Here is a 10,715-nt window from a genome sequence, read left to right as displayed (position 1 = left end):
TTTACACATAAAGAATACATCACACAAATAAACATAAACCTTTAAAACTAAAAACAGATCTTTAGTTTAGACTCGACATAAAAAGCTTATTATTTACTATATTTTAGACCCATTTTATGAAAGTTCTAGAGCTAATAGCAGTTACCACTGATAGGTGGGTACACTAACGTTTATTCTTTTTTTAAACTTTTACGGCAATGTTTTATAGTTAATTAATCAAAAATTTTACATAGAAATCGGAATTAAAAACGATGATACATGTATAGCATTCCACGGGTTGTCCCGTACAAACGCATTTTATTTCCTGTGTTGCGACTTTTTTTCGGCATTTAAAACAGGCGATTATTTTTCTGTGCATATTTTTGACCATTTATCATAGAAAAGGACACTCTTATACCCGCAAATCTTCAGAAAATCCGCGTTTGTACGGGACAAACGGTAGACAATTTCATGGAATGCTCCTATAATTGTTATTTAAAATATTTATTGGAAATATATTATTCTTGCTGTAAACAACAGTGCGTTATGAATTAGAAAAACGTAAATAGTTAAATAAATGCTAGTATACCGAATTAATAAAATATAAGAAATTCAGTTCAATATAAAAATCAAGAAAGGCAGATTTGGTAACTTTTTTAAGGCTACTTTCTACGGTGGGTCCTATTTACATACATAAAAACATTGGCGTTTTTTATAAAATACACAGTTAATTAAAATTAAATGGACGATAGTGTACAGGCACTTCAGCTTACATAACATACAAACAACACAACATTATCAATATCAAAACATCATGGACGGAGTTGTAATAAGTGTATAAAAATATGTCTTATTTTATTGCTTATTTAGATTAAAATGCTTATTATTGATATGGAAATGTATATATGTATATAAATGCTAGCAGAGATATGAGGAGATTCATTAATTATTTATAAGTCATTTTAACGTCGGTCTACTGAAAAGACCATTAGGTCTACTGAGTAGAAATGACTTTTCTTTTAAAAAAGTTGTTGTTTACATATAGTTTACAAGATTTCCAAGTATTATGGAATGGATAAACTCTGGTCTTTTCAGTAGACCGGACGAGAAACCTTAAAATAACGTTTTAAGTGAAGTAGAATTTAATTTTATGTTTTTTCATATGTCTTCTAAAAACAAACTTGGTATTTTGAGAATACCGTGTCAGTATCATGATTTCCCTAAATCTAGAGGTCAAATTGATTTTACTATTTTCTTACTTGTACTAGTAGCTGGGGCCCGTTTCTCAAAAGCTTGTAACTTGTAATACAAGTGGAAGTCCCTTTCTAACAAAAGCTGTCAAGTCACATCCGCTTGTATTACAAGTTACAAGCTTTTGAGAAATGGGCCCCTGATGTTGTCTACTCGATCATAAGTTCAAAATGGACGATTCCCTGTCTTTCCTTTCGGTTATAAATGATGTTTTTCGCCCACGCTCGGCACTCGATGTTGATTACTATGCCAGCTGAAAATAAAAAGTAACAATCCGAAATAAAATTATAATTTCGACTACTCCAATTTGTCAAAGCAGCTTCAAATAGATAGCAATACCGTGTACCATAGACCATTTAATAACTGGAGTCGCCTTTGAGAGCTTACCCCTCTGCCAAAAAACTTGCACAATTGTGCAAACTTTTGTATGGAGTGACATAGCTACAAATCATGTAAAAATAGCAATACATTTGACGTCCCATCCCCCGCAAAAATCAGCAGACTGAAAATGACAGCCATGACGTCTCCAGTAACTAAATGCTCTAAGCCGTGTACCGATATATTTGGCAACTTTAGCCCTCACTATATATTTGAAGCTGACTGTCCAACCGATCCGTCATTGCATAGGGGCTATTCATAAATTACGTCATTTCAAATTGGGGGGGGGGTCTGGACATCGGATGATGGTAGCATGACGTAGGAGGAAACGGGGTCATTCGAAGCATGATTTTTGGATGATTTTAGGGGGGGAGTGGGGGGTGTCAAAAATCGTCAAAAATAGATGACGTAATTTATGAACAGCCCCATAGTAGTAAAAAAATCACTCTTATTTGAAGTGTACGGGAGGTACAGTGAAATATTTGATTTCTGTGCCACTTCACACCTTGTCACAGTGACAATCACTATGAAAACTGCGAGGGATACAAAGTAGCAAAAATATCAAATTCCTTTACTGTACCATAGAGAAATATAGTAAGACAAGAGAGCTCACTCCATACATCAGTTTTGGTATCAAAAAAATTTGTATTTTCATAGTCGACATCTAGCATCGAGTAGCGGGATTATCAGAACTTTAAGTAGTAGTAGTACTGTCAAATGACAATAGATGTAGCACCGACCGGAAAGTATAATGCTCAACAACATAAGACTTTCCGGTACCAAAACTGATGTATGGAGTGAGCTCTCTTGTCTTACTATATTTCTCTATGACTGTACCCATGCCAAGTTACAGCTTTCTAGTAATAATGATCATTCTAAACAGGACGGACCGACTACAAACTAGACTACGGAACCCTAAAATAAACATACGTTACACGATAAGGCGAGTATGTGTGAATAATTTCTACTTCAATGTCAAATAATACTAGTAACTATTATGTATTTTAGTCTCGGTTTATAGATAATGTTTTCAGTAATGGGGTAGTTTACTAACCAGTCAAATCAGCTACTTTATGAAACTTATGAAACACTGTGCCAACACGATTTGTTAGTGAATCCACCTCATTTTAACGGGTTTTATTTATTTTATCTTAAAGTCATTAAACGCGCAAAAATATTTGTTTTTTTTTGTATGTTTCATTCCATGACAGTTGTGACTGTGACACAATTTAATTTACCTATAGGGTAGGATAGGATCTCTGTGGACTAAACTAAAACAGTTTTTGTATTGGTTGTAAGTACAACCTTACTTCTAGGTCTCTGTAGATACAGATCGACTGATGGATTAAGATAGATAGCCCTCAGAGTTCTCATACGGGTAGAAGTAACTGTGGAAGCCGCGGAGTGGTAAATATTTGACGGGGCCGATGTTTTCTCGGTTAGCCTTGATCTATGTCGCCTTAAAAGATTATCTCCTTAACTAAAGCTACACATTTGTCAGTTTTGCAAGTTCTGTCGAGTTTAGAGTAGCCCCATACTATAATGCCGTAACGCAGAACTGAGTTGACATAAACATGATATGAGTTCAAACTAAGATACTGTCAATCTGTAGTCAATCTACCGCCGCGGGGTGAGGTTATATCTTCTATTATAAGTTATTAAAATATGGTTGTACTTACTTCTAGGTCTCTTTAGATACAGCGCGACCAGTGGACTGAGATAGCCCTCGGCGTTCTCGAAGGGGTAGTAGTAGCCGGGGAAGCCGCGGTGCGGGAGGTACTGCACGGGGCCGATGTTCTCGCGGTCGGCAGGCGTCTCGCCCTGGCAGGATATCCAGATCATATTTGTCTGGAAATAACAGAGGTTTTGTTATATATCAGAGTTACCAAACTGTGAAGAAGAAACATACAAACCCAAACTCAATAAGGTTGCTTAGCGCCACTTGCACCATCCCACTAACCAGGGTTAACCGGTTAAACCGTTTACCCAGTGTCAAATTGTACTGGTAACCATGGTAACTCCAGGTTTAATCCCGATTAATTCCTGTGTCATATATGCATAGGTATGTATGTACATATATGAATACATACATGGTTGTTAGCACTGGATAGACTCCTGATATGTTGCTGCAGATCTTCGGGCATGTCAGGAGGCAATTCATGGGGCTCGTAGAATTCTGGTCTCCAACCGTATATTCTGGAATAAATAAATAAATTATAGGACATTTTTACACAAATATAATTTTTTTACGTGAAAGCGAATTTCCTTGCGGTGGTTCTTAGCTATGTTTGATAGAAATCGATCCAGCAGTTTGAAGAGTATCAGCTCTTCTCCAAAATGATTTAAGGCATTTTTGGCATGAAATGTATTTTTTTGGTATTTAGCGTAAGAGTGAATTGCAAAAAATTGTAAGTAATTAAGCGCAGTTAAGAAGCTGTGATTAGTCTTAACTTATAAGTTACACATATAAGTCTATAGCATACGCTAACACACTTTCATGCATCTAACTTAAATAGAAATGGCTTAACTGTCGTAACACAATGGAATCAATTAACTTTAGACTAATTACAGGTGCTTAACTATGTACAATTTTTAGCAATTCACACGTAAGGTTTTTATTTTAATACTTATGGACTTACTTGTTAAGCTTCAAGAAGATGCAAGGCGAACTCTTGTGAAACGAGAAGTGGTTTTCCTCGGTACAGGGCTCGTACCCGCTGCGTATGTCGACGTCGCAGAACTTCCCGGGCGGAGGAGATCTGTTCCAGTCACAGTCGTGGATGTTCTGACCGGCGCCGGCCGTTTGACCCTTTCGCTTATAGACTGAAATAAGTTTTTAACACTTTAAACTCTCGCGTTTTGTACACATATTTAATTACACAAACGGGTCTACCGCGATATAATTTCATTGTTTTTACCTTTAATTCCGACCATCCAAAAAAATTCCATCATCCGAGGCATCTACAATCCGTGGTCACATCTCTGGTTAACAGAGCACGAGACTTATGTGACGCGGAACACATAGATAATGATTTAGCCCATGTTCAGGAAGTGCTAAAGAAAAATGGGTACTTGCAGAAAATCCCACGCACGACTAGGAAAAAAGAAAGACATCCGGAGGTTAGTAGGCAACCAGCCTTTTTGCCGTATGTGAAAGGGATAACGGACAAAGTTGGATCAGTACTGAAGAAATTCTCCATTAAGACTGTATACACGCCGTTATCTAAAGTAGCAAGTCTTTTACGCAGCCCAAAGGATGTCATTCCGTACCAGAATCCGGGTGTCTACAAGATAGAATGCAGTTGTGGAAGTGCGTACATTGGCCAAACTAAGCGCAGCGTTCAAGAGAGGGTGAAGGAACACATAGCAGCTGTTAAAAATCGCCATATAAACAAATCCGCAATAGCTGAGCACTTGCTGACAACAGGAACGAATCACTGGATTGAGCTACATAAACCCAAAGTCCTCTCCAACGAGCGACACTATTATCCGCGGATCGTGAGAGGCGATTGAAATTAAAAAACACCCTAAAAATTTCAATCGTGAGGACGGGTACAAATTATCGTCTACTTGGGGACCAGTGATTCAAATGTTGAAACCAGCGGATATATCTTCGGACCAGTGTACGGATACTGTGAGTGTTGCGTGTCGTGCCGTGGACAATAAACATTAAACTTTAATGGGTAGCTGCAATTTCTTTGTCTACCCCGAACATTTTTATAAACTAATTTCGGGTAGTTTAGTGGTGTTTTATTAATATCTCCGTTGACATTTGTTGGGACGTCAGTCTTTCCGTGACCACAGCTGGTGCAACGCAGCTGAAACGTCGGAATTAAAGGTAAAAACAATGAAATTATATCGCGGTAGACCCGTTTGTGTAATTAAATATGTGAAATAAGTTTTTGGCAAATCATCTTTGGTACAAGCTTTTATCGCTAACTGTACTTTTCTTTCTACAGACAACTAATACTCATTGAGACAATTTTAAAAACCCCCAACACAATTAGGTTCCGTTGTTTTATCAGTTCTGTGCTTATGGCCACCTCCTGTCTCCATCATCAGATCAGCTCGATGGTACCATAATATGGTTATTGCATTGTCACCCGACTTACATATGTATTAACAAATTTTCATCATCATAGGGAACCGGGTCAAATTTAACTTGCAAGATTTGACCCGTACAAACATACGAGGGTCGCACTGAAATATTCGGGAATGGGACACTTAGAAATAACATAATAGAAACAGGCATATAATTTATAAAAATGTAACTCTTTATAAAACTTTTAAGGTATATTCCATTTGGTTGTCATTTGTATTTAAGAATTACTGGCAATTTGAAAATTGTATGTCGAACATTATTTGAATTTTTGGCCAAGTGATTTTTCGGATCATATTTTTAAACGGTTTTCAATATGCCCTCAGCGAACAAATAAAAGTTACAATGGGCTTCTGTTATTTTTTTATGAACTAGAGTTCATCGTACGCTCGTTTGCAGTTAAAATTAAATATGAAAGTCACTTTCATTTTATCCCATGGGTGATCTTAAAGAAGCATGTCATTCCAAAGCGACGTCAAAAATTAAAATCGCATTTGTGCTGTTAATTAAAAAGACTGCCAAAAAAGTTGCATATCGGCAGATTTCGACATTCCTAAATATTCATATGACAACAGTAAAAAAATCTTTTATATATATATATATATGTAAAAAAACTTCAATTCCGTTGGCTACTCCACGAATTTCATACAAAACCACTAAGGCCCCAAAATCGCCATACAAAAAGGACTTTGGGATTATGAGCCGTGTGCATTACAGAATGATTACTTTCAAAAGAAAATTTATATGCGTGGTCAGTTTGAGTTTAAGTATGTATTAAAATAAAGATTGACCGTCTAGATGCGACAGTTTTCTCTATTCCCGACATTTTCAGTGCAACCCTCGTAGTTACATAGATACATATATTGCAAGTTAATAAAAAGCTTATAAAATAGAGAAAAATCAAGGTGAAATAAGTTTTGGAGAAGTTTCAAGGGAATTCAGGACGTTGTCAATTCAATGTTTGCCATATTTCACGCCTGAAACACAGGGAATCCTAGTTCAGGCACATGTAAACTATCACTATCACGGAACGGGTGAGCGCCGTGAGCGGGTTAACGAAAAATATATGAGCAAAGCTAACTGACGCGGCCGCTTGCGGCGGATTTTACCTACAATGTGCCCACCCACGTGCGTGCGCCTGCTCCGTGCACCCGCGCCAGTCAGCGGACGCCCTAAGCGCCACTTGCACCATCCCACTAACCCGGAGTTAACCGGTTAAACCGTTAACCCCGTGTTAAATTGTACTGATAACCATGGTAACTCCAGGTTAGTGAATGGTGCAAGTGGCCCTAAGTCTTTTATATTATGTTCCCAAATGTTTCTAACACGGATGGACCAAAATGGAAAGGGGTGAAAGATCACCAAAGCTGTTCGATACATTGCTAACTAGAGAGTACAATAAATTCAGTCGATCAACCAAATACCGCAATGTAACTAAAATCGCATGCAAGTTCCTGAATCGTCTAAATGGGGTTTTATAAAGGGCGTCAAATTACCCCTTATTACCCCATTTTTATTTCACACCGTATAGGTCAATAAAATTTTCGTTGTCCTGTTTCTGACCACTCTGTCACGCTTGTATATCGTCGGGTGACAAGCAAAAGTCACTAAGTACTATCAAAAAATTAAAGTAACAATGCACTTTATTACACTTGTAACACGGTTTATTGTCCAATAATTTCAATTGTGTTAGTTAGTGACTTTTGCTTGTCACCCCACGATATGTGTCTTTGGCATACTCACTTACTTGTGATTAAGATTATACAGCTGTATTTTACACGAGAAAAATTAAAAGTAAATTTCACCCCGTACAATAAGTCCACCCCGTCACATTTTTTGGACATCGAAAAGAATTTTGACCCATACCTATACTTATCGTATTACCTGATAGGAATTCTTTGAGCGCGTCCTCCCAGTATTTGTAGCTGTCGTAGCCGGTGCCCTTGTACCAGATGAGGGTGCTCCGAACGTCCGGGGGTAGGGGCCGGAAACCGAGCCCGGGGCTGGTGCCGATTACGCTGTATTCTTGCTGTAATGAAACCATTTCAGCTTGGTTACACCTGGCACAGACCGCCTCAACTACTAGACGGAGCACAAAGTTGAGTAGAAATAACATAAAAAAATCTAAATTAAAAAAAGTGTAGTGAACTAAGTACTTAAATAAAATGGTCCAAATACGCGGCGTTAGCATGGTATTTTAATCGCCTGTCGTGTCATGTGTCACTTTCACACGTACATACGTGAACGTGGCAGAGACAGACGATAAAGAGGCGGCCATGCTAACGCCGCATATGTGCTTAAAACCAATAATATAGAGCTTTTAAGCCGTCCAGAAATAACTTGCAGTATCTTCGAGTAATCTATGAGAATAAATTAAGAACCGGACTTTGCTAGACTAAACTAGACCTTATAACTTCACAATAAGGTTAATACTGGTGTAATGGTCGTCTATCCCTTTAACGGGCATAAGGCTGTCAGAAATTATGCAAAATAGAAACCTATCACTATGCAATAAAGTTCAATATCAAAATGGGAAATATGTTCGTCGGCCTCATTAAGGGCTATGGTAAAATTAGAGCTTTAATGTTGTCCAGAAATAACTTCCAATATTTTCGAGTAATCTATGAGAATAGGTCAAGAACTGGAGTTTGCTAGACTAAACTAGACCTTATACCATGGCAATTACGTTTATTTCTAGAGTAATTGTAGTTGGTACCTGCAACCGCGGTACTCGAGGGTTGATGAACTGTTGCATGAAGGTAGTCATACAGATGGCGAATAGCAGCACTAGGGATGAATAGAAGATCATGTAAAACAGCAGGAGTTTACCTGTAGACAAGATTGTTTATTTTATAGGTACTTAAATGAATACAGGCTACCAACTTCCACTTTAGATATGATGAGAGGTCCAAAAGTTTGCGGAATAAATTAATAGACAACGATATAATATACAATGCTGATTCTGACACCTTGATTTGCTTAGATGGTACCCTTCTGCCAATGCATTGTCTCGCAAAATGACGACCCCAGGCGGCATAAGTCGCGTTCTCGCGCGTGAGTCCATACTTGAAGTCTCGCTTGATGTGTGGAATCGCGCGCGAGAACGCAACTCATACTATACTCTGTATCTTTAGGTACTTAAATACAAGTAAACAAATAATTTGTACATTTTCGGGTAATTATAACAATATTGACTAACCAACCGAATACAAAACTGCCTGGATCTGTCACTGAAGGACCTGACTTTAACCTACATTATTTGATCATGTAAAGTTTTCATCTACCCTCAACTGGCTTAAGAAGCCATTTGAGGGTAGATTTTGTTTACTCTTTTTAGGGTTCCGTACCCAAAGGGTAAAACGGGACCCTATTACTAAGACTTCGCTGTCCGTCCGTCCGTCCGTCTGTCACCAGGCTGTATCTCACGAACCGTGATAGCTAGACAGTTGAAATTTTCACAGATGATGTATTTCTGTTGCCGCTATAACAACAAATACTAAAAACAGAATAAAATAAAGATTTAAATGGGGCTCCCATACAACAAACGTGATTTTTGACCAAAGTTAAGCAACGTCGGGAGTGGTCAGTACTTGGATGGGTGACCGTTTTTTTTTTGCTTTTTTTTCGTTTTTTTTTTTTTGCATTATGGTTTCGGAACCCTTCGTGCGCGAGTCCGACTCGCACTTGCCCGGTTTTTTAAATACCTAAAGATACAGACTATAGTACAATGTTTACATAAGACCCCTCTCCATTTGACCCCCTGTCTGACCTCTGATTAATCGGCTTACGAGGCTTCTTCTAATTGGATTCTCACACAAGTGAATCTTATTAATCCTATTTGTTTTATCACGGTTCATGTAAACCCAAGCGTTGATAGCCTATACTTACCGTAATACCAACTGGCGACTGAGATCATAATGCTATCTCCTTTACCCTTGTTAAGACCAACCAAGAGTGAAAGAGATGGCATTATGACCTGACTTGCCACTTAGTTCTGTGGCAAGTATAATAGAAAGGACTACCAACCCCAATGGGGAAAACTATTTTAGTATGAATTAAGATTATCTTTCCTGTGAACATTATAAAATAAACAGACTTTATAACCTAAATTTCTTCTTCTTCTCTGTCGAATTACTCTTGGCTGAGCAGTCGTGGTCACGTTGAACGATTCTACGCCAGTTCTCCCTGGCAGATGCTTCCCTGGCACATGTGTTAAGCGGGGTGTTGGTAAGGGCTTTTATCTGATTCGCCCAACGCATTGGGGAACGTCCGCTTGACCTAAAGCGTAAATTTCTTACTCTATCCTTATCATCATCATCTTCTTTGCTTTATCCCGGCATTTTACATATTGTTTAGTTTTTTTTATCGTAATGTTAAGAAAGTAATAAAACATATCGAACTAATTAACAATGAAAGGACACATTAAACGAAAGCGAAGAACAGTTAAGAACTAATTGACAATCAACGACGACCCATCTGGGTCATCGGCAAAATTGTTTACGAACTGTGTAACCTGACACAAAGTTTTTGTAAAGGTAAGCCACACCCTCATTGTTTTTTAACTAATTGACCTAAACATCACATAAAGTGTACTCCCCTGTTAAAACTAACTTAAGTACTAAGTATGTTAAAGTACTAAAATTAAAACTTACCCCAACCCTTCAGCGATCTTCCCCTGGATGCATTTTTATCGAGAAAATGCGAATGCTTTCGTGAAAAGAAATCGCTGCCACTACGCACCCCCTGGAATCTGGAAGGTTTTCTTTCAATTTCGAATTCTTCTAGCTTTGGATTTCGAGCCATTGTTATTAACTTAATACACTATTTCATAAAAAGCCGAAATAAACAATGAAAATAATACGCCCAGCGGCGGCGTTGTCCCAACCGCTTTTCGTGGACGTGACAGAACTAGTGATGGACTTGTGATGGACGATGGGATGGACCAATGCGTTAGTAATGTGTTACCGATTTCTTAACTAATTTAATTTAAATTGAGTAATCCTGTCTG

General features: G+C 38.0%; 1 protein-coding gene across 1 annotated transcript; it reads right to left on the bottom strand.

The window, feature by feature from the left end:
• Nucleotides 1-1,340: 1,340 nt before the first annotated feature.
• Nucleotides 1,341-10,614, bottom strand: LOC134790970 (sodium/potassium-transporting ATPase subunit beta-2-like). The gene is made up of 7 exons (XM_063762002.1): nucleotides 10,360-10,614; nucleotides 8,424-8,536; nucleotides 7,592-7,736; nucleotides 4,248-4,431; nucleotides 3,699-3,804; nucleotides 3,288-3,456; nucleotides 1,341-1,483 (listed from the first exon to the last, which is right to left on the bottom strand). The coding sequence occupies exons 1-7, from the start codon at nucleotides 10,508-10,510 to the stop codon at nucleotides 1,380-1,382; spliced, it is 972 nt and encodes a 323-aa protein (XP_063618072.1). The 5' UTR covers nucleotides 10,511-10,614; the 3' UTR covers nucleotides 1,341-1,379.
• Nucleotides 10,615-10,715: the final 101 nt, after the last annotated feature.

The sequence above is a fragment of the Cydia splendana genome, chromosome 5 (assembly GCF_910591565.1).
Source record: "Cydia splendana chromosome 5, ilCydSple1.2, whole genome shotgun sequence".
In the NCBI taxonomy this organism is placed as follows: domain Eukaryota; kingdom Metazoa; phylum Arthropoda; class Insecta; order Lepidoptera; family Tortricidae; genus Cydia; species Cydia splendana.
This window is presented reverse-complemented; position numbering and strand designations above follow the sequence as displayed.

Bases quoted from the DNA above. Each gene is read 5' to 3' on its own strand.
- LOC134790970 (XM_063762002.1), bottom strand. From the start codon at position 10,510: ATGGCTCGAAATCCAAAGCTAGAAGAATTCGAAATTGAAAGAAAACCT. The intron at 7,737-8,423 runs GTACCAACTACA...GTTTCATTACAG, and splicing joins CTCGAGTACCGCGGTTGCAG to CAAGAATACAGCGTAATCGG. The intron at 4,432-7,591 runs GTAATACGATAA...AACTTATTTCAG, and splicing joins GCTCAAAGAATTCCTATCAG to TCTATAAGCGAAAGGGTCAA.